The sequence below is a fragment of the Corvus brachyrhynchos genome, unplaced genomic scaffold (assembly GCF_000691975.1).
Source record: "Corvus brachyrhynchos isolate BGI_N302 unplaced genomic scaffold, ASM69197v1 scaffold130, whole genome shotgun sequence".
Taxonomy (NCBI): domain Eukaryota; kingdom Metazoa; phylum Chordata; class Aves; order Passeriformes; family Corvidae; genus Corvus; species Corvus brachyrhynchos.
Window position 1 is genome coordinate 1,484,700 of NW_008236193.1, and position 22,369 is coordinate 1,507,068.

The following is a 22,369-nucleotide window of genomic DNA, read 5'->3' on the forward strand; positions in this document are numbered from 1 at the left end:
TCAGCAGGACATTTCTTCTACATTAATACTAGAGCTCTGGCAGAGCCTCCCTCTTGATCCCGAGCCAAGGCCTTAGTTCAGGTGAATGCCATGTATGTTCCATGTTCTAGATCAAGCAGGAAACAGCATTTAGGCTTTATCACCAGTGTGGTACTCCCCATCAGCTGCAAGCAAGCCAGAGACCTGTGACTGGTGGTGCAGAAGTTGACAAAGCAGGATACAGCATTTGCCAACCTCGTGTAAATTTGAATATCACAGCACAGAACTCAGAGCAGTAGGGTACAAGTCCAACAGTTCATACTGTAAGTTTGTGATTTTACCTGGTTAACAAGATACTCATGTTTAGATTCACATGTGGGAGGCAGCTGTTAGGTACTGCATCATGTTTTAACAGTGCTGCAAAATCAGAAATCATTGCTCTGGTTTCGGCTGACCCTTTGTGTTTTCTTTTGCAGAGCCGTAGCCCTGCCCCTCAGTACCAAACTGGGTGTGAGAGACAAGCAGAGACCAAAAGCTCAGCCCAACCCCGTGCTAGAAACATTCTATAGTACACGCCGCAAGAACCCTGGAGAGGTGAGTCCCTTCTTCCTTTGCTTTCCTTTAGATTTTGTGTCTTTAGCCAAAGAAAATCCCATCTGGGATCCTGAAGTTTAGCAATGCCATTCATATTTGGAAGCTCAGCAAAGGAAACACTGCAGCACGGGTCCTCCTGCAATGCCATCAGCTCTCAGTTCTGCTTCCGAACTCCTGGGAGGAGACGGTGCTCTCGAAGGAAATAGTGACAACTCCTGTTCCCTGCAGTGCTTACCTTATACACAGCACAAAATGCAGCACAGGGGGCTCTGCCTGAACGTCAGTGACACTTTCTTACTGTCAGGGTGCCCAGGGTGCCCAGAGAGGTGGTGGAGTTTATATCCATGGGAAAACTCAAAGCTCTCTGGACATAGTCCTTGACACCTGGCTCTATTTGAGCAGGGCCCATTGGACGAGGTGACCTCCATGGTCCCTTCCAACCCCAGCCATTTTGTGATGGCTTCTTTTCACATACTAGCAAATCCTGTAAAAAATTAGTCACATCAGCTGCCTTGAGTTGACTGCACGTGGCTAGTCCCTGCAGCTCAGCCAATGTGTCTTGCTTGATCTCCTAGTCCTTGACTGGGTTATTCTGTTGCCATGCAATCCATGAGTTTGAGATTGGCCTTGCAAGAAGCCAGAGTCTTTCTTGGTCATCATCACAGAGATTGTGAGGGGCATCAGCAACCTGCAAGCACAGCTGGTGGGTAGTTTTCCCCTGAGGGATAAGAAGAGTGATTTTCAAGAAATTGGCAAGATGACCCAGAGTTATAATGGCTGCTGCTGATGGGAAAAACCACTGGCAGGATTGTGAATTGTCAGGCGATTTTAGAATTTAATCTGGTCAGTGAAGTCACTGGGTGTGAACTCTGTGGTAGGGGAAGGAGGCTGATTTTCATTCAGCTTGTTTTTGTAGGCTTTCTCTTGGCCTCGAAGCACTAGCTGTGAACTCTTACCAAGGATGGGTGAGCAGGGGGCTCACCATGGGTTCCGGTCCCAAGGAACAATTCTACTGCAAACACATTGCTTCGACAAAGCTGTTGCAGCATGGTTTGTGCTGCAGTGGGGCATGAGGAGCTCCAGGACATGCAGTACTAGGTTAGAAATACACAAAAAGAGGCTAAAATTGAAGTGTAGGCATTGGTCCCATCTCTGCAGCAGTGGGAAGGAGTGTTCTCAGGGACACTTGCCAGTGTGGTGGTCCCTAACCTTCCACTTGCCTTTCTGTCCCCAAAATCCAAAGATTTCTCAGTATAATTGCTTCTGTGGCAGAGATCTAACTCAAGACCTGGCTTTGACACCAGTTTTTTCCCACAGCTCTCCCTGCACCCCCGTTGCACTGAAGTGGTACATTTTATCCCAGCAGATCTGGGATTCCAGAACAGATCCTCACCATGAGACAGCAGCATGAGGTGGAGCAGGAGCTGCTACCTGGCTCTCTCCACTGCCCGGCTACACCTCAGCCAGTCTTCTGGCTTCCTTCCTCTCCCATGAGCTCTCAAACCGCTGCTTGGAGGCAGCTTTTACTTGTCCAATACAGTATGAGAGTTTGTAGTTCTTGGCAGCCTTTTCTTGGGAGGAATTCCACATGATGGAGCAATTGGAGAATATAAATTAGTGTCTCCGTTTGTCTCCACCACAAGAACAGAACTCAAAAAACAGCATATCTGAAAGCAGCATATCTGAAAATTGGTAATGAGCTTATTTTTGTACAGCATGCTCAAACTAGGTAAGTCACTCTCACATGATACCAATTAAGGTAAATGCACTCCATGAAAAACTATTGCTTTACTTAAAAAATAAGGCTATCCATGATGACACTTCCAAGTAGGAATATAAAACATGACAGACTTCTTTCTTGTCACATGCCAAACTCTTAACAGCCTAAGGACAAGAAGGAAGGTAATTGCAGGATTTCTGTGAGTAATCTATTGAAGAATTACCCCTAACAGGTTTACCAGAACAGGAGAATATCTGGCAGGAAAATGATGTTGCCTCTGCTCATGACGTTCATCATGATACTGCATCAGAATGCTGAGAGGCATGACAAGATTCAGTGCAGAACTATAAAATACTATTTAAGCTGCAGTGATCTTTCTTGGAGTGACAGATTTAAGGGATTTGGTCCCTGAAGACAGGGTGAGAAAGTGATTTGACAAGTCACAAGAGGAGACAAGACCAGTTTGAAACTGAGGAAGTTCACATAAAAAATGAGAAGTTTCAATAGTAGCATTAACAACCAACTGATTAGAGGGGAATTGAAAGATTTTCTGCTATCCAAGATCTTGACTAGGAATGGACAGCTTTCAGAAAGATGCCTTAGCCTGAACAGACTTGGGCTTGCCAGGGGCTCCAGCTGGGCTCTGTGGTGGGTCATGTGAGATATTGCCCTGGATCTGAACGTGCTGCCTCACCTGTTTTCCAGCGTGAGCTGCTCAGTTTAGCCAAGCAATGTCACCTGCCAGTGAGGAAGGTGGAGAAGTGGTTCCGGCGCCGGCGGAACATGGAGCGGCCCAGCCTGTCGAAGAAGTTCAGCGAGGCCTGGTGAGCAGGAGCACAAGCCATGAACGTCAGGTTTTCAAAGAAGCTGAGCTCCACAGACAGCTCACTGCCTCCCCCTGCCCTCTATCCCTACACAGAGAGATCCCAGCTCCCTGTGTGCCCTCCATCCCTGTGCAGAGAGCATTTTGGGTCTTCCCTGACCCACTTGGCTCTGCTGTAATTCTCTGCTGCTGCTCTGTTACAGAAACATTTCTTGCTTTTCCCCCCTTATTTGCAATTCCAAGTCTCCTTTTACTGCTGTACCTTTATTCCTTACTGGGCCCTTGTTTCTGACTTTTCCTGACTTTGTCAGACTGGCATTCTGCTCTGACACACATTTGTACCTGAAAAACTCTCTGCTGTTTACATCTTACTGCTTTGCTGCTGCTTTGGTACCTACTAAAAAGGCATCCTTTCTGTTGCCTTTCCTATAGTTTCCCTTTGCCTTCCTGCAACAAGATTCCTTCTGCTGCACCTTTTCTGCAACTATTTTGCACACTGTTGCTTTCAAACAGCCACAGGGTTCTGCTGTCATTTGACTTCAGCATCCTGAAAGTCACAAACTGGCACCCTTCCACAGGGGTGGAAACTTGTGAACAAAGAACAAAAACTGCCTTGGAAACAGCTGTGTGGAAATCCTCCTTGTTATGTGGAAGCACAAAATAAATAATCAGGTCAGCCAGATCTGAATGTCAGTCCTGGCTCAGCTTTTCACAGAAAAGGAGGATTCTCCACAACTTGGTTGGAATGCCTTATTTACAAGAGGCTGCTCTGCTATTTGTGTAAGGAATTGAGTTCTCCCAGGAAAGCCACAAAACTAAAAGAAATCATTAAATACCTGGAGTACTATTCATCTATCTAAAAGTGTGTATCCATAGGGTAGGCATCAACTTTGAGCTCATCAGCTTGTGCTCCATTTAACACTTCGCCTCTAATTCAAAACCCCTGCCTAAAAACCCTAATTCAATAAGAAGAAAAGGATATGTATTACTTATTTATAATATTCCAGATAGTTACAAATATTTACAGAAATAGCGAATAAGGAGTTGTAAAGCAACAGTGTTTATTCTGCCTCCATCCAGATGAAATGTCAGCTCTCCCTGCACTCTGATGATTTGTAGTAAATAGTAACAGTAAATAGGAAACAGTAAATCCTTTCCTGCCTCTGAACCCACTGAGGATAGTGTCCTTCCACCTGCTCTCTGTCACCATGTGCAGTCTGTAGACAGAATGTCTCTCTGATGTGACGTAGCAGCTTTGTAGAGTTTATTTTTGTCTTGGAATTCCTGGGGATTTCATTGACAGGTGGAGTCTCTCAAAATGCAGTTAAGTCTGAATTGTTACGGGGATTTTTGGAAATTAAAGGACTGGTTTAGACAGTTTTATTCCTTTGAATATTTCCTGTGGTTCATTCATTAATAACTTGCTTATTCTGTTGGGATAAAATTCCCCTCATTCCTTACTACGAGTGTGAATATTCAGGTGACCTGCCTCTGTCCACTGAACTGGGCAGTTTGTATGTACTTCTGTGTGGGTTTAATGTTGGTAAATCGTTATTGGCTCCTGACTGGGCCAAACATGACAGTAATTAGTTACTGTACATGATAACAAATTTAGCACACTGGATCTCCAAAGGCCATGGGGAGAGATTGGCATTGGTTCACTTTTACAAATTCAGCTGCTACTGCTGGGTAGCTTTGGGATTATTCTCTGAGTGATTTTAGTCAGTGAGATTCTTGTGTCTTCTGCCATCTCTATAGCAGAGGAATTGCTCTTTGTGAAGTCTGGGAAATGTGCTGGTAACATGCAAAGAGCTGCTCCTGTTTTGGTCAAACCTTGAAAATACAAACATGTGTCTTTGCCTTAATAGTATTGTTCTTTGAATTAGTGTGAGGATACACAGACTTTCAGCTCAGGCATTAACGAATGGGATTCTAATGTCCTTTGTTTTGTTTGTTTGTAGCTGGAGATTTACATTTTACATCATTTCTTTCTTCACCGGACTCGCTGTCCTGTACGATGTGAGTACACAAGCAGTCACCTGCTGTTCTACCCAGCCAGTGCCTGCAAGAATGGCAGAATTTGTTGTCAAACATGTCTTTTCAGACCCTCTTCTAGAGGTTTTCCATACAGGTTGGTGTGTGTCCCCTGCATAGCACACTTAGGAGACCACAGACATACTGGATCATGCTTATTTGAAGGACTCCAGGACCAAGATGTTCCCTCTTCTTCTGGCAAAGCAGAAGACAGCTGGGATTGTGTAAAAGTGCATTTCTGCAGGGTAGGAGATAGAACACTTACCTAAGCTGGAAGCTGCAGGGCCTGTTTGTGTGTTGTATCCAATACCTCTTTAAAGTAAAGAGATCAGCCTTCCTTTGGAGCATAGACTGTAATTTCATAATTTTATCTGTTAATTTTCTGTTCCTTACCCAGGATATGATTGGTTCAGGCTCATGCCTCTGCCTTTTCTCCAATTTGATAAATAAGTGAGTCCTCTGGATACAAATCGAACTGCCTCACCAGGCAGAAATGGTAACAAGAGCCATGGGTATGCTCTAGTCCCTGAGCTGTGGTCACTGAGCTGGGACTGGGGGCACTGGCCATCCTCTGCCTGTGTTTTAAAGGTTCCCCTGACTCTTTTGTTGCATCTGGTTCCCTAGGTGAGCTTTGCAAGTCTTCTGGTACAGTCTGATGGGTTAAGTGATGGAAAATGGTCACATCCCAAGGCAGCAGGCACAAACTCTCCTTGTAACTCCTCATTATTGTAACAAGTGAAGGACTTCTGAACTTACACAGACTTTCAAGTCAGATTTTAAGGTACTCAAGAGTATGAGGGTTATAAGATGAGCTAGCTGAGGAGTAAGGTATCTGAATCCCAGCTGCAGTGTTTTGTGGATCTGCACGTCGAAACAGAAGGCTGTTCTTTGAGACCAGCTATTGAAATTTGGTCTGGATGGTCTGCTTAGCATTGTACAATGTTGCCCTGTGGCAACAAGGGGCAAAATCATATTCTTCTGTACATTATCTGTCCATTATATGGATGAAATATAATTCGCACTTTTTGTGGCTCCTGTCTTTATTAAACACACATCTTACAATTTTCACAAAAAAGGGAGACATCCATCCTACAGACAGCACCTCTACATGCTGTAGCAAATATGTTATTCTGTTACCTAAATTGTACTAAAATGACTACATTAAAAAGAAGGACAAAGAACTAACATGACAGGGCATATCTGCATGTGAGATTTCCTGAATTTCACGTGTTTACTTTGTAACCTGAGTAGCTTTTTAACGTGCATATGTTTTTGTGAAGCACCCTTCTTTCTTTAGGAGAAAAGCAAATTTTAAATTCTGTATTAGTAGTTTTAGACTGATAGCAAAAACCTCTGCCCATGAGTCAGTGAAACAGCCTGTAACAAAGGAAAGTTATCTTCCAGTAGGCCACCAGAAATCAGCTGTATTTGCTGAGAGTAGAGGAATGATGAAATTCAGGGATCTGGAGTTCCTTTCTAGCTTAGGTAAGCAGTATGCTGTAGTTGTTTCACAGTTTTTGCTTTGTCCTTTCTGGTTCTATATCACACATCTCTCCTGGTTCTGTACATGTATTTGGTGTAAATTCTACTCCCAACCCCACTCCTGGACAGCGGGGACTGTGTCTGTTCCAAATTATCACTGCACCTAAAACTACTGCCTCCTGTTCCCCCTCTGCCTTGCCCACGCACCAGCAGTGCTCAGTGAGAAGAAGAAATGCTGCCTTCTTGCCTCAGCTCTGATACCTGGAGCCCTATAGAACTTAGAGAAAATTACCCTCATAGGTGTGAGGCATTGCTTTGTTCTGTGAGCTCAGATCCAGTCTGGGCACAGCACCAGGCAGAGCATGCTCCATGCAGGGAGGACTCTTGGGGCCTTTAGTTGCAACATTTCTATGAAAGTTTCAGAACTGCCAAGTTCTAAACTACCAATTTTCTATTAAATAGAGCAGGATCTTTTCAGAAGTTCATTACTTAACAAACCTCAGCAGAACCTTCACTGTTAGAGGAAAAACCACATAACCTGACAAACCAGTTTTCAGCTTTCTATCCACATTTAAGTGTTATGTCTAAATCACAGATATTCCTAATGAAATACTTGTAAGATTATTTTTAAATGCTGAAAACACCACCACCACCTCAAACTTGTAGGAGACTGCAGAAAGCTGGGAGGAGTCTTCTCTGAGCTATTTTATTTGGAAGGCTAAATAGTGTGTGAGATTTCAGGCAAATAGCCACAATTTGGAAATGTCACAAGCAGATGCACGTCGTTCTAGTGGAAATCTCTTGCCATCTGGATTCCAGAAAGCGTGACCAGCTCTGCCTGTAATAAAACACAACAAAATCTATAGCAGTAACAAACTAAACGAATTAGACAATTGATAAGAAAAGAACTGCTCTGATATTCTCACATACATCTTGCATTTTTGTTGCAGAAGCCTTGGCTTTGGGACCATAGAGAGTGCTGGACAGGATATCCACAACAGGTGAGTCACACGAGGGGAAATTGCTGTTACAAATCTTCTATTGTGTTTCTGTATTTTTTGAAAATTGGATTATATTAGTGACAAAAAGAGGACACTGAATTAAATTCAGACACAGAAGACCTAAGAATTCAAAGCCAGACCCTCATCTAGGGAGAACATCTTCGTGCCTGGTGTCATCTAAACACAAGAAAAGATGAATTGGCAGAGGACTTTGTCACTACGAAGAGAAAGTGAAGATTTACATTCCAGGGTTTTTTGTCTGACAGTCAAAGCCAGAGCAAGACCCCTTGACTATGTGTGGAGGTTGCAAACCCATAAAGGGAAAAGTAATGCCCAATTCTAACAGTGTGAGCCGCAGGAAATGTAATGGGACAAATGACTGAAGAGTGAGGCAAAGCCTTTCAAGACGAGTTCTGAAAAATCCAGTATTGCTCTAAGGCCGAAATTTTACGGGCAGATCTGTAGTTCTGTGTAAAAATGAAACCATGCAAACAAGTGGGGCTTGAATAGGAATGTAAGACTGAAAGGATCACTCGGGTCCCCCTGTCTCTTGCTCTGTACACTTGCAGTATGTGTCTTGTCAAAAACAGTCAGAGCCTCCATAATGGCACACTGTGATGGACTGACCCTGGCTGGCCAGTGTGCCCACCAAGCCCATTTTTCTCCTCCCTTCTCAAATGGAACAGGGGGAGAAAATACAGCAAAAGGCTCATCGGTTGAGATAAGTGCAGGGAGAGAGCAGTCCCCAGTTACCATCACGGACAAAACAGGCCTGACTTGGGGAAAAATTATTTTAATTTACTATTAATCAAATAAGAGTAGATTAATAAGAAATAAACCCAAATCTTAAAAACACCTTCCTGCACCCCTCCCTTCTTCCTGGGCTTAACTTCACTCCCACATTCTCCACCTCCCCCACTGCAGTGGTGCAGCGGGGATGTGGAATGGGGGTTGTGGTCAGTTCATCACACCTTGTCTCTGCTGCTCCTTCCTCCTGCTCCAGCAGCAGGGTCCTCCAGTGGGAGACAGCTCTCCATGTACCTCTCCACTGTGGGTCCTTCCCACAGGGTGCAGTCCCTTAGGAACTGACGGCTCTATCATGGTTCACCACAGGTCCACAAATGCTGCCAGGAGCCTGCCCCAGCACAGGGTCTCCACAGGGTCAGAGCTTCCTTAGGGCACATCCCCCTGCTCTGGTCAGGGGTCCTCCAGGGACTGCAGGAACTGGACTTCTGCCCCTGTGGGCCTCCATGGGCTGCAGGGGCACAGCCTGTATCACCATGGGCTGCTGGGGAATCTCTGCTCCTCTTCCTCCTGCGCTGACCTGAGGGTCTGCAGAGTTGTATCTCATATTCTCACTCCTCTCTTCACATCACTCTTGCCCAGCAGTTTTTTCCATTCTTAAATACATTGTCCTCAAGGCACTGCCGCTGTTGTTCATGGAGCCAGTGGCAGATCTGTCTTGGAGGTGTCTGGAACTGGCTGTGTTGGACAGGGGGCAGCTTCTGGCATCTCAGAGAAGCCACCCCTGCCCCCAACCCTGCTACCAAAACCTTTCCACATAAATCCAACACACACCCATTTTCCAACATTTGTAACAAACAGAAAAGACCGAAACCAGGGCTGGTCATGTCCCAGTGGCAAAGAGCAAGCCAAGGACAAACCTGTGTATTAGCAGGAACAATACAAATACAACACAAATGTATTAATGACAATTTCTACTAAACAGACCATGCCCTGTGCTACAGACAAGGACAAAAGAAACACCTATTCTCCCAAATAGTCTGATCTTCGGGGGGAAAAAAGTAGCTTCTGATCCTAGAGGTGATCCAGAGCTCCTGTTTGGATAACCTGGAGTGTGACCAGCACATACCAGCTAGGGAAATGTTCACATCCTCCCTGGAGGGGGATCCAGCTGTGCTTCCTCTTGTGGCCAATCGCTGGTGCTACAAAGGAAAACAAACTAAGATTTATGAAGGCCATAAATAACCAGTTGGTATTTGGGAGCACAGTACTCCACGTTCCTTTGGAAATGGTTGCAAAGCCCCTTTAGTAATAGTAATTATTTATCAAATAGATTCAGGTTTAAGGAGGTCATATAGTGCCACAACAGCAAAATTGCTGTTAAATAACAAGATCTTGCAGAGTGGGTCTAAGCTTTCAGGTTCTCAGCTGTAAAAGCCCAGATAATTTACCCTGAAGAATGTGAATTATATTTCCTGCTGGGATTGAGTTTTCTCCCCATTACTTTGATTAAACTGGAAAATCTGTGACAGAGTGCAGGGTATCTGAAGCATCCTCAAGTCTAAAAACTGAATGATTTATTCAGCTACTCCTTTTCCACCATAATGAATTGGTTTATGTCGTTTTTAAAGCTCTGTACTGTCTGCTCAGGAATCTGAACAGTGCTGAAGAAATCCTAAAAATATTCATGATCTTCATGGTGGTTCCCTAAATGTTTGACATGGTGTGGTAAAGTGGAATTTCCCCTGCTGGTTGATTTCGTTGTGGCACAGAGAACATTTAGTAAGTGAGCATGTTGTTCAGTTGAAGTCTTTCCCTCTGTAGCTACAGGAACTAGCTTTGTTGATTTGGTTGCTGTTTTGGGTTTTCATGGCCTGGTTTTGGTAGCAGGAGGCTACAGGGGTGGCTTCTGTAAGAAGCTGCCAGAATCTTCCTCCATGTCCAGCACAGCCAATCCCTGACAGCTCCGAGGATGGACATGCTGCTGGCCAAGGCTGGGCCAGTTAGAAATAGTGGTAACACTTCTGTGATAACAGATTCAAAAAGAAAGAAAAGAAAGTTATTGCACAGTTGTATTTGCAGCCAGAGAAGAGTGGGGGAGAACATGTGAGAGGAACAACTCTTCAAGATCAGTGAAGGAGGAGGGGGAGGAGGTGCTCCAGGCACCAGAGCCGAGATTCCTCTGCAGGCCGTGGTGAGACCGTGGGGGAGCAGCTGTGCCCCTGCAGCCCCTGGGGATGCAGAGATCCACCCGCAGCCCTGGGGATCCCTGGGGATGCAGAGATCCACCCACAACCCATGGAGGTGCCCACGCCGGAGTGGGTGGATGCCTGAGAAGAGGCTGTGACCCCGTGGGAGACGTGTGGAGAGAGGAGCCCTGCTCCCAGGTTGGAGCAGCCTGTCCTTGAAGGACTGCACCCTGTGGAAGAACGACCCAAGCCACGGCAGTTTGGGCAGGGCTGTTTTCCGTGGGGTGGACTCACACTGTCGCAGCTCACAGAGAGCTGTTGCCTGTGGGATGGGCTCATGTCAGAGAAGTTCATGAAGAACTGTGTCCTGTGGGAGGGACCCCGCAGTGCAGCAGGGGAACAATTCCTCTCCCTGAGCAGCAGGAGAAGCCACAGGTGATGAACTGACCATAACCCCCATTCCCATCTCCTTGCACCACTGGGGTAGGAGGTGGAGCTGGGAAGGAGGGACGGGCAGGGGGAAAGGTGTTTTTAAGGGTTTATTTCACTTCTCATGATCGTGCTCTGATTTTGTTAGCAATGAACTTAATTCATATCTCTAATTAGAGTCTCTTTTTCCCATGACTGTATTTGATGAGCTATCTCTCATGGTCCCTATCTCAACTCATGAACCCTTTGTTATATTTTCTCTTCTCTGTCCAGCTGCACAGAGAGAGCGGCTTTGGTGGCTGCCTGGCATCCAGTCAGCATCAACCCACTACAGTTGTATTTTGCCTTGAAAGGAGTTTTGACTTGCAGCCCTTGTACTAATGTATCTGATGGGTATTTCCCTATCTCTCCCTCTCACAGCCTCTCCAACCCTCCCTGTTCTGGTACTACATGCTGGAGCTCTCCTTCTACTGGTCACTGGTCTTCACCTTGCCCTTCGATGTGAAGAGGAAGGTGAGTGGCAGTCTCAGGGAAGAATCAAGTACAAATAGGACACAAGCTGAACACTCAGGAGAGCGGTCTGTTAGAGCATGTGTATAGTGCTAGTCAAGGTTTTGTGGGACTCTCTCCTTGCCCATTCACAGGAATTTCCACTCGGTCACTGGCTTTCTCTTCTCTGGGAAGTGGAGAACACCAACCCTGACATAGAAAGATGCAAAGTACTGCAGAGTTCTCAATCCATACTTAAAAGCCAAACATAAAAATTGCTCTTCTGCAACTCTTCTAGGGTGCACTGATCACAGAGACAGGAAAAGAGGTGGTTCTCTGCCAGTAAAGCTGCTTGTGTTCCTGGTGCCAGTGTCCCAATAGACAGAGTGCAGCATCAGATCATGGCTGGTGGAGGGAGAGAATGTTCTTTGTTGTGAGATCCTAAGTTTACACCACAAGCTCTTCCTTCCTGGGTCTCTTGGTTGCCTACATTTCTAGAATGTGTTTGGTAAAAGAATTACGTGGGTAAGACATTGCAGTGGGAGGTTTCTTAGTCACTGGGTAGAGAGATATCATTGCTACCTGCAGGAACCACTCTTGGACTGGGGCAGGAGGTGCATTGTGTATTTTATTCTCTGCTGTTCCCTTTCTCATCAGGATTTCAAGGAGCAGATAGTCCATCATGCTGCAACCATCTTCCTGATCAGTTTTTCGTACTGTGCCAACTACATCCGCATTGGGACGCTGGTGATGGTGATTCATGATGCCTCTGATTGCTTCCTAGAGGTGAGCCAGCCACAGCCTAATTAGCAATGGTGCTCTTCAGACACAGAGTGCCCTTCTAACACAACATAGGCCAGGCACTGGGGTGTTCCACAGATCCCTCGTGCTGCTCTGCTGACCCAGCTGAGGGTGCTGGGCAGAGCTGGGGTTACCTGCAATGCAGGTTGTGTTGTACCTGTCTCATTAGCCCCTGGAGTGTGTGCAGATGCTGTCTTGGCTGCTGTTCTATTGTTCTTTCTCCTTGCAGCCAACTAAGATATTCAATTACATGAAGTGGAAAAAAACTTGTGACAGCCTCTTCATGATCTTCTCAGCTGTTTTCCTGATCAGCCGCCTGGTCATTTACCCCTACACGTGAGTCTGCTGCAGTGAGGGGACATGGAAAAGCTGCCTTCTGAGGGACAGGATGATTAGCTGGGTGCTGCAGCCTTTGCTTTTCAGTCCTGGGGCATGTGTTCCTGCCCTTTGCACAGGCTGAAGTGCCACATGGCTGCTGCCTTGGGGTAAACAAGGGTGCTCTGCCTTGGAGTTTATAGAGCAGTCTTGAAGCCCTGAAGGGTGTTGCAGAGGAGGAGCCCTGGGCTAGTGGCTCTATCCTGTGGGGTGGGGAACTGATAGTTGGCTCACATGTAAAGATGGAAGTGGCTGATCTGAAACTTCCTCTGTGACTACAAATTTCTGGGGCTTAATTGTGGCCCTACTAACAACATGCTTTCCCTCCACTGCAATTCCCTCTGTTTTGCAGAGTGCTTTATAACACCTACTATTACTCCATGGAGATATTCCAACCCTTCTTTGGATATTACTTTGTGAATGTTCTCCTGATAATTCTGCAGTTGCTCCATGTCTTCTGGTCCTGCCTAATTATTCACATGGTCTACAAGTTCATCCTCCAGGGCACGGTATGCATCAGTTTGTAGTATCCTTTACATCACACGGTGGGGGGAGGGTCCACCTAGACTGCTTGAGAACACAAGGGTCCATCTGGCATGGATTCCTTATTGTTCTAGTGAAACTGTACATGTACATTACCAACAGTGAGGTGGAAGGAAGCTCATTAATATTAGGGAAAGTTGACTCAAAAAATTTTTATGAGTCACTACAATATTGGGTCCACTTTTGATGCTTATATTCAACAAAAATGCAGATTGGACTCCAGGAGAGGTGTCTGTGAACAAAGCCAGTGACATCTGAGTAAAAATCCCAACACTTTGTGCAGTGTGATTTGCATTTGTAACAAGAATAAGAAATCAAGGCAGATAAAATTGTCATGATTGGTGAGGCCAGTGCAAAAGTGCTTCCCTTATTGTACAGGATTTTCAATTACAGTTGTGTTATGGTACTGTAGATTTCTACACAGTAGGTATTTCTATCTAAATCAGCTGCCTGGGCTCTTCTTGCAACAGTGGAGGGCAACAGGCATGCCCAAATCATGATCCATTCCATACTGTACCTGGCAGTGCTGCTCAACAGGCACAGAGCAACCAGAGATGAGTATCTGAGCTCCAGCTGTGTAAACTGAAGTGAAATGCATCCCACATCCCACTCTTTCTGGCCTGTAGTATTTGCTGTGAGACCAAACTGCTGCTCAGCATGACATTCTTCCCAAAATCAAAGCCATGACTGGCCACATGCCAAGGACGCGGTCCAGAGGTGAACAGTCAGTGCCTCGTGGGAGCTGACCTCAGAGCCCAGGATGATTTGTTTTATTAGTATCCAACTGAGGAATTCTGTCTTACAGGAACTGAGAGCAAGCACGGAAGGCTCCTCTTTATCCGTATTGTCCCCATTTTCTTTATCTGCCTTCCCTTAAGGTAGCACAGAGCAAATTACTTGCAAATCAGGAAATGGGGCTGGAAATGAAGATGCAACTGAAGACAGCCTTTTATTGTTTTCCTAGTTTTTGTGTGGGCTGAATTACCACTGCAGTTACTGTAATGTAAAACGATGAGGTAATAAATAGTCTTATTAGAAAGAAAAGAACCATCAGGGAGGAAGATCCTGGAGTATGTCCAGAATTTTTCCTATTTTATCTAAATCGATCTGCCAGATTTGATGTAAAAATATATTTGAAATATTTCACTGTGTTGAGCAGTTGTAGTGGTTTGGTCCAAGATACTCAAAAAAAAAAAAAAGCAAAAAAATTTGTCCTAAACAGAACTGTTTCAGTGACAATATTCAGTAGCCCAGAGCAGCATCAGGAATACAGGACATTCTCTCTTTGAGAGCCATGAAACTCATTCTACAATCAGTTCATGTTCTTCTTGCAGGCCTTTCTGGTCTCCATGGTTTTCCTCTCTGGCTACAGGATAATCCTTACCACCTTCTCACATGATGTTCCCTAATCCCCAGTAATTAGAACTCAGCCTAGATCCTGAAGTACGACTTTTACTCCCTCATAGAGGGAGCAGCTTTATTGTTCCTTTGGGAATCTTGCCAGATTTAAGGCCTCAGCCACATTCTCTGGCTATAAATGGATAAATGTAGAAATATTGACTATAATTTGTCCTTAAGATGCAGATCCAGACTCCTGCATATTTCCTGAACTGTCACTTCCAGGGTGAGGTGCAGGTTGTTCACAGCAGATAGCATCTCCCACCCGTACCGTCCTTGGAGGCAGATTGAATTCAGTGCAAGTTTAGATTTTTACAAATCCTGTCTGCATCTGGTTGTAATGATATCTGGAAAGAGCATAAACCCAAATAGAGTTCTCAATATGATCTGAGAGATCTCAAGAACAATGGACCATAAATGGAGACTAAGTTTCTGGGCAGTACCTGATTTGCCCCTGAGCAGTTTCTAAAGCTCAGGTCACAGAAGGTGTTTGCAGTTTTCCCTCTTTCAAACAAGGAGTGTGACACTGTGAATTTGTCCCCAATTCTGACATCTTATATGGCAGAGTAGAGACAGCCTGAGAAGCCAGGGAGTGCTGAGCTGCTTTTTCTAAACTGTCATTTTTATCCCATTATTTCTTTTTTGCCTTCCTTTTAAGGCAATGAATTAAATATTTACAGAAGTGGATTATAGGTCTCTCAGTCAATAAACAGCAAGAGGAAAAGCCTGACCATAAAACTGAATGTAGTCAGAGTGGAGTGGCTTTGTGTTGAGCCTTTGGTTTGTTTGGAAGTGTGCGTTTCCAGCCTGTCCCAAGCAGTGTTGTCAGCCCGCAGCCAGCCAGGCCATGTGTAGATGGAAGTTAGCTCCTTGTCCCTTTTGGAAGGTGTAAAAGAGCTTGATTAATGGCTCCATCCTTCTCCCACAGGCTGATGACCAAGGGCAGCAATGTGGATTTACTCAGGCTTACACAGTTGTCCTCAGTCCTGGGCATGTGTGGTTTTGTTTTGCTTCTCAGCCTGTTAATTGCTAATGTGTATCAGGGTCACAGGTGAGATTCCAGTGAGACTTCAATCAAAGAGGCAGGGAGAACCTGTTCCCAAGGGTAATGTAAAAGCTGAGGGGACAGAGCAGGACTGTGCTGAGGGTGAGTGGCTGAGGCAGCAGGTGCATGGTCAGCCTGTGGCTCAGCCAGCACTGCTGCTTGTGCAACTGCTGTGTTTGTCTGGCTTCTCACTTTCCTGTTTTTGTAGATGGAAAAGGACATGAGAAGTGATACAGAAGAAAGTGACAAGGATGAAGAAAGAGATAAAATTAGGGAAAAGGAGAAAAATGGGATCACGTATTTCAGCAACGTCACAAGCAATGGTTACATCCAGAGGAATGGGTCTGAGCCCCTGAACAACAGAGCCCACCTTGCCAACGGCCACACCAAGGAAAGATAGCTGCTGTCCATGTGCTGCTGGTCTGGCCTCCAGAGAACCCAGGCCACCATCTGTAGATACAGTTTTGCTCACTGTGTAGATAAAATGGAGTGCAATTGCAGTATTGTAGCTGAATTCCTGCTTCCCATAAACAGAAGTGTTTCTAGTCAGTGATATTTGAAGGAAGTTTTTTGTCTTCCTTCAGTAAAAGCTTACTATAGGTTGTAGTCTCAAAACAAATAGCAAGGGATCAAAGTGGTTTGACTTGTATTAAGACTGTACCATAATTGTTGTCAAATGTGTTAATCTTGAAAAATACTTCAGAAATAAAAAGGTGGATAAACTCTGGCAGTGTCAAGTTTTACCCACCTAATGTTTGATAGGAATCTGCTTAGCCTGGATCAGCCTCTGGAGGCCCTGGCCTATTGCCAGTAATTATTATGGCTGACAAGTGACAAATCTTATCACTGGGATACCTCTTCTGAGAAAACAGGTGCCCTGTACACACTTACAAAATTAAAACTGAGCATTGTGAAATGAAAGCTTTGGAAAGGCATAAGATAAAACATGTTCTTCTCAAAGGAGGTACTCTTTGTGCCAGTGACCAGTTTTTGTAATGCTGTTATCTCAGTGCCTACTTCTTGCTCCTAAGGAGAGAACTCCAAAGCCCAGGCTGGAGGAGTACCCACACAAATCACATTGGCAGAGCTAGAAATTCCGGACAGCTGTTTCTCAACTGTCAGGTAATCCTCTAAACCTGTCTTGGAAGGAAGTAGTCAGGAGAAGGGAGGTGACAAGGAATTATATAGTCTAGAAGACAGCACTGACTAAAGTGTTCATGTTTTCACTTAGTGTGACTGGCACAGTGGGAAATGTTTACAGAGTCAGCTTGTGGCAAGAAGGCGATACATTTCCCCTGTCCTCAGAAAAAAAAACTGAACCTTATGGAATAATGCTTTAGCATGGCCTTCTAACTTTAGGGCCTTTGCCTACGTGTATCAAGAACAGCAAGTATAAAGCAGTGGTCCATGAAGTCATGATGTAGTGCTGATTCAGTTTGTTTAGTTGCCTTATCTTGCATCATGAGTAGTCTTAGATTTTTGGATTGTGCAATCTCTTAAAACATTTAAATTAGCGTTATGTGAATTTCTGTTTTATTGGTCACTTAATCTATGAAACTGAAGTATTACCAGATTGACTGTAATGAGTGCAGGGACTTAGACTGCCGAGGCCATGCAGACACCTCTCTTTATGTACCTAGTGCTAACTGGGCGGGGATGGGACGTGGACCAAGCAAATGCCTTATTTGAGGAGGTGGTGCACATGTTTAAGTTATAAAGCAAGTGACAGCACAGGAAGACAAGAGGATTTTCATCAATCCACTCAGGTCACCTGTGACTGAGAAGCTTTGATCTGAGCTTGTGTATGCTCATCTTCAGTTTCAGTCAAAATACATTTGGATAATTGGATTTCTAAAGGAATTGGATAATTTCAGAAAGGAAAAAATGGTTCCAGCATGTGTGATTCCAGGGCAATAGCATGCTGTGGGAGGAGAGCATCTGCTCCTGCATTGTCATTTAAATCTTGATTTGCTGAAGATAGTCTGCCTCTGGAGCCTTAGCTCAGCTGGTGAGAGCATGGTGTTAGGGTTATGGGTTTGATCCCTGTATGGGCCATTCACTTAAGAGTTGGACTCGATGTTCCTTCTGGGTCCCTTCCAATGCAGAATATTCTGTCATTCTGTGCTCATTGGAAGTTGGAAGCACATGTTCTGTACGCTGTGATCTGAGCGTATGGTTTCACCTCTCTGCAGGTAGTGTGCTCAGGAGAGATGGTTATGTATCATTTTGTACTACTGAATGTAAATGTTCTTTATAAATTACTTTTAAAGGTTTGATTGTCTGGTCTCTTTTCTACTTCTTTAAGCACCAGGAGGTAAACCTGGCTGGCTGCACCTTACATGTGATGAGGGAGACCCATGTGGGTGCCACTGCCAAGGGGAAGACGTTGCATACACAGGACACACAGCCACACTGAGCCATGCCAGTAAAGAACTGCAGCTGCCAGGTTTGTCTTCTGCTCAGTAATACTGTGTTTGGCCCTGGAACAAGGGACAATTTGGGACATCCCTACACTAGACCTGGGGGCAGGCCAGGTTATTTGGTACTGCCAGGACAGTGGCAAGTCCAAGATGGCAACACTGGGGAGGTGCTTCAGCCTTGTGAGGGTAGGAGGAGAAGAAATATTATCTATTCTTCTTTTTTTGTGAGGTTTTAGGAGGCTAGGGAAGATCCCTGTTGTAAAATCACACCACCTCTCCTCCAAGGAGCAGAATGCTTCCCAGAGTCTGCACAATGGCCAGTGGAGCCAGTGTATGTTAATGCCTGCTGGATTTGATCCTCAGGACTTTGTTGTGTCCCTGAAGACTGAGATAAGCTCCTTAGGAGGCAAATCTGGTTCTTGTTAAAGGACACATCAAGGATACAGGAGAGCTGTTGGATTTGAGCAAGAACTACTGAGTGCTGCCTTTAGCTGAGGAACTGAGCATGACAGTGATGAGTCATCGAGGCCGATCAGCTGCTGAATTTGTTTTCTTGCCATCAACTTGCTAAAGCTCAAAGAAGCATTCAGCTTCCTCCCTGCTCCCTCCTTGCTCCACCTTCTCTCTTTATGTTTGCTCCAGGGCTGGGAAGCTTCTTAGTAGTGTGATAGTGTTTAAGAAGTTAATGTATCCATCCCCTCCTCTCTTCACACATGGGGCATCACAGCTCCCCCCACAGAGCAGCTGTTGTAGAAAACCTGCAGCAAGTCTGTCACTTGTCTGCTGAGAAACCCAGCAGAGCAGATCATGGAACCACTAAACCCATTAAGTTGGGGAAGGCTTTTGAGATCATCAAGTACAACCTGTGACCAGTCACCACTTTGTCAACCAGAGCAGAGCACTGAGTCCAGTCACTTCTTAATTACCTTCAGGAATGGTTGACTCCACCACCTCCCTGGGCAGCCCATTCCAACCCTTTCCATGAAAAAAATCTTCTTTGTGTCCAACCCATACCTCCCCTGGCATTGCTTGAGTCCTTTTCCTCTGTTCCTGTCCCTGTTCCCTGGGAGCAGAGCCCAACCCCCACCTGGCTGCACCCTCCTGTCAGGGAGTTGTGGAGAGTGAGAAGATCGCCCTGAGCCTCCTTTTCTCCAGGCTGACCACCCTGATCTCCTTCAGCATCTCTCTAATGGAGAGTTCCATGTCCAGATGGAGCACTGGGCACCACAGCAGGGCCTGACTCTCTTTTCCCTCGTACTTGATCCCCCATGTGCACAGACGAGATGCGCATCACACAATGTTAGTGAGCACCTGTGGGAGATGAGGCATCCAGCTCCAGGTGAGCCATGAGTAAAAGAGCATATACTAATGCTTCCAGGCTGCTGTGAGGTGGGTGAGTCAAGGCTGGCACAGTGTGGCCCCCAGGCTGTCCTAGCCCAAAATTAGGGCTGACATGAATCTGCTGACTCCAGTAGACGTGGACATCTGGTACCATTTTGGCTTGTTCTAAAAATAGTTTGGCACAGTTGTTTCCTTCCTCCTGCACACAATGAATTTCAAAGATCTCCATACATCACACTATTTCATTCAGAAATGTGTGCCCAAGGGAACCTTTTCTTGGATGGGTGCACTTGGAACGACATTGCTTTTCTCATTCTCACAGGTACAGCAGACACAGTGCCTGCAGATAAGGACAAGGCCTTGTTCAAAAAGCTGAAGTCGTGTCTAAACAAGGGGAAGGACCTACAACTTTGTCAGATGAATGTAAGCATGTGATAAAGCAGGTCAAAAAACATCCTGAGAAACAACTTGAAAGGCAATACCAGTCTCTGAAACATTGGCAAGACGGCTGGATTCAGAGATGATGGTGGCAGACAGCAGGAACACTGAGACAGGTCAGGCTAGAGACAAGAAATGCAGTGAGCTGCCCTGTATGGCTCCCCAGCTGAGGGAGAGAGGGTCCAATACCTGACATCTCACTGAGGCCACATTCCAAGAGGATCTACTTCAAGCCAATGTGAGAAGCTACAGCCTTCTGTAGTCTGACATGCAGACTGGTCAGAGCAGTAGAAAGCACTATATGTGATAGAATTTTTGGAAACAGACATGAACATAATAGGAGAGAGTGCCCATGGGGTGGTCTGTGGGGAAGTTATGTCTCTGCTGGAGTTACCCCAAAGAATTGGTGAGCAACATGTAGCGGAGAGAACCTGCACCCTGCTCAGCTTTGCAGAGGCATTCAGAAATGTCCCTCACCAGCCTGAGGAAATCCACCAGAGGTGACTGTGAGAGACCAACATGGATTGTTTTCAGCTGTGTGTTGTTGCAAGTGCCCCCAAAAAGGGGGAGGGAAAGGCAGATGGCAAAATCAGCTGATAATGAAGGTTCTTCAAGATGGTGTTGCAGATTGGCTGCTGCAGTTCACAGCACTGAGAGACTGACAACACAGCTGAAGCTGAATGGAGCAGAGGAAGGTGGTGCACGGGAAAAGGTGTCTTGAAGTGCTGGGCTGTGTGTGAGCACTCCAGAAGCGCTCTGGGGAGCAGTGCCTCAGCTTTGTGCTCAGTACATGATGGTTCAAAATGCAAACAGGATATGGGATGTTTCTGGCCAAGATGAAGGAACCAAAACTGAGACTGCTGGGGCCCTGAAGATGCCAGAAGATTTTAATGGATGTAGACAGTCTCCCCTGGGACCTCCATCCCCACCTTCAGCCAGGTGTCAGGGTTGATTAAGAGATGAGGGTTTTGCAGCCTGAGAAGGAAAAGCCTGATAGAAAGAGGGGGCAAGAGAGATGCCCCTGCTGATAGTGTCACCAGGTAGGGACTTTAGTCATCTGTGAAGCAGAGTGAAATTGAAATCAGCCAACTCCTCAACACCCACTAAATTACTCTCTTGTACTAGGACATTTTACCCCACCCCCAAGCTCACAGGCAGGTCAAAACAAGTGATGCTATTTCAACTAGTCTGACATACTCATGGGATTGAGCAAGAGGTGGGGACCGTGAGTGATGAGCTGTTGAGTTGGGAATCCTGATTTAGCAGTGAGCTTTATGCCTTAGTAATACCTGCTTGCTGCAGGCAGCCTCTGCTTTCTGTGCCCACCATCTTGACCAGAATGGGAGTGTCAGAGGGGTTCTGGCACCATGAATACTGGCTGCCACCTGGAGCTATCTGGGAAGATTTGAAGGAGTCTGCAGACGTACACTACCCACAGCCTCAGCACCTCCTGCTCTGCATCCCTGGTGCCCTGCTATTGATCTTTGTCCGATTCATCTTTGAAAGGTGAGTGCAGCACCTCTGGTTTCTCCTGTGCTGGTTGCCACCAGGGCTGCTCCAGAATAATCCTTACCTGCGTCCTGACCACCACAAAGTGTACATGGGATTGTCCCCAAGAATAATGAATCTTTCTGCTTTTCATAGCATATGGGATTTGTGTGGCAGCTCTTTCCTCTGCCCTCCCTCTCTCTTGTACCTGTAGGTGTGAAAAGTCCGTCTCTCAGTCACATCTCAGCTGTGCATGGAGGGTCCCTCTGGAGACAGGCCAAGACAGATTAGGGAGCTTGCAACACAGATAAGGGATTTACTGGGTATGTCAGTGCTGGGAGCCCGTAGCTGAGCCAGGGTTCAGCCTGATCCTAGAGGATGCTCCTGAAGGTGCCATGTGAGCTCCCCACCCTGGAGCTCTTAGGGCTGCTGTGGGACCACTTTGCTCACACCACTCTTTGCCCAGCTCTGCCCTGCTTTCTCCTCCTGACACCAGAGGACCCCAGTTCTGTCAGGCGTGATGATGCACTCCCAGGGGAGCCTGAGGACTGGCTGGCATCTCCCCAGAACTTGTGTGTGGAAGTGAGGCAGTGTCACAGGGACCGCTGCTCTCTACAGCCCGGGCTGGCTCCAGCGGTGTGCGGCAGCAGCGGGGAGCAGTCGGGCACCGGCTCCAGGCACTGTAGCAGCCAGCAGCCCCCGATGAGGGGAGAGATAAAAAGTAGCGAGGAGGGTTGCCCCGGGGGATAATCCAAGTTTATGGAAGGGAATCTACCGAGGACGAGCCCCGCCTGCAACGCGCCCATGCCTTACAATGGGGGGGTGAACAGGGGGAATACACCAACTGGGGACCAATAAGTGGATTAGGAGGGAGGGACGCTGAAGGGATGGACTCACATCTGGTCCAAGGGTCTTGGTGGATGGAGGGAGAGGGGTCACATGCCCCAATGGGGCGTCGAGGTTTAGGAGATTTCCAAGAGGGGAGGTATCCGAGGGGGCAGATCCTCGGGGGCCGGACAGGAGCCATATAAGGGCG

General features: G+C 46.2%; 2 protein-coding genes across 12 annotated transcripts in view; both read left to right on the forward strand.

Annotated features, from left to right (window-relative positions):
- Positions 1-17,919, forward strand: part of LOC103620637 (ceramide synthase 4) — a 44,690-nt gene extending 26,771 nt beyond the window's left edge. For all 7 annotated transcript variants that reach the window (XM_017739614.1, XM_008639299.2, XM_017739625.1 and 4 more), the window contains 9 exons: positions 456-573; positions 2,999-3,117; positions 5,078-5,135; positions 7,583-7,633; positions 11,416-11,508; positions 12,142-12,270; positions 12,515-12,621; positions 13,013-13,169; positions 15,855-17,919. In XM_017739614.1, coding sequence (XP_017595103.1) covers positions 456-573; positions 2,999-3,117; positions 5,078-5,135; positions 7,583-7,633; positions 11,416-11,508; positions 12,142-12,270; positions 12,515-12,621; positions 13,013-13,169; positions 15,855-16,046 — 1,024 coding nt within the window. In that variant the 3' untranslated portion in view covers positions 16,047-17,919. The remainder of the gene's footprint in view (positions 1-455; positions 574-2,998; positions 3,118-5,077; positions 5,136-7,582; positions 7,634-11,415; positions 11,509-12,141; positions 12,271-12,514; positions 12,622-13,012; positions 13,170-15,854) is intronic.
- Positions 17,920-17,969: 50 nt separating this feature from the next.
- The window catches only part of LOC103620994 (ceramide synthase 4), a 15,954-nt gene continuing 11,554 nt past the window's right edge, over positions 17,970-22,369 (forward strand). Inside the window, exons 1-3 of one of the 5 annotated variants that reach the window (XM_017739570.1) lie at positions 17,976-18,092; positions 19,730-19,830; positions 21,148-21,351. In XM_017739570.1, the coding sequence (XP_017595059.1) occupies positions 19,829-19,830; positions 21,148-21,351 (206 nt within the window). In that variant the 5' untranslated portion in view covers positions 17,976-18,092; positions 19,730-19,828. Of the gene's footprint in view, positions 18,093-19,729; positions 21,352-22,369 lie in introns of all 5 variants that reach the window. The other 4 variants (XM_017739588.1, XM_017739592.1, XM_008639742.2 and 1 more) reach the window with 4 other exon arrangements.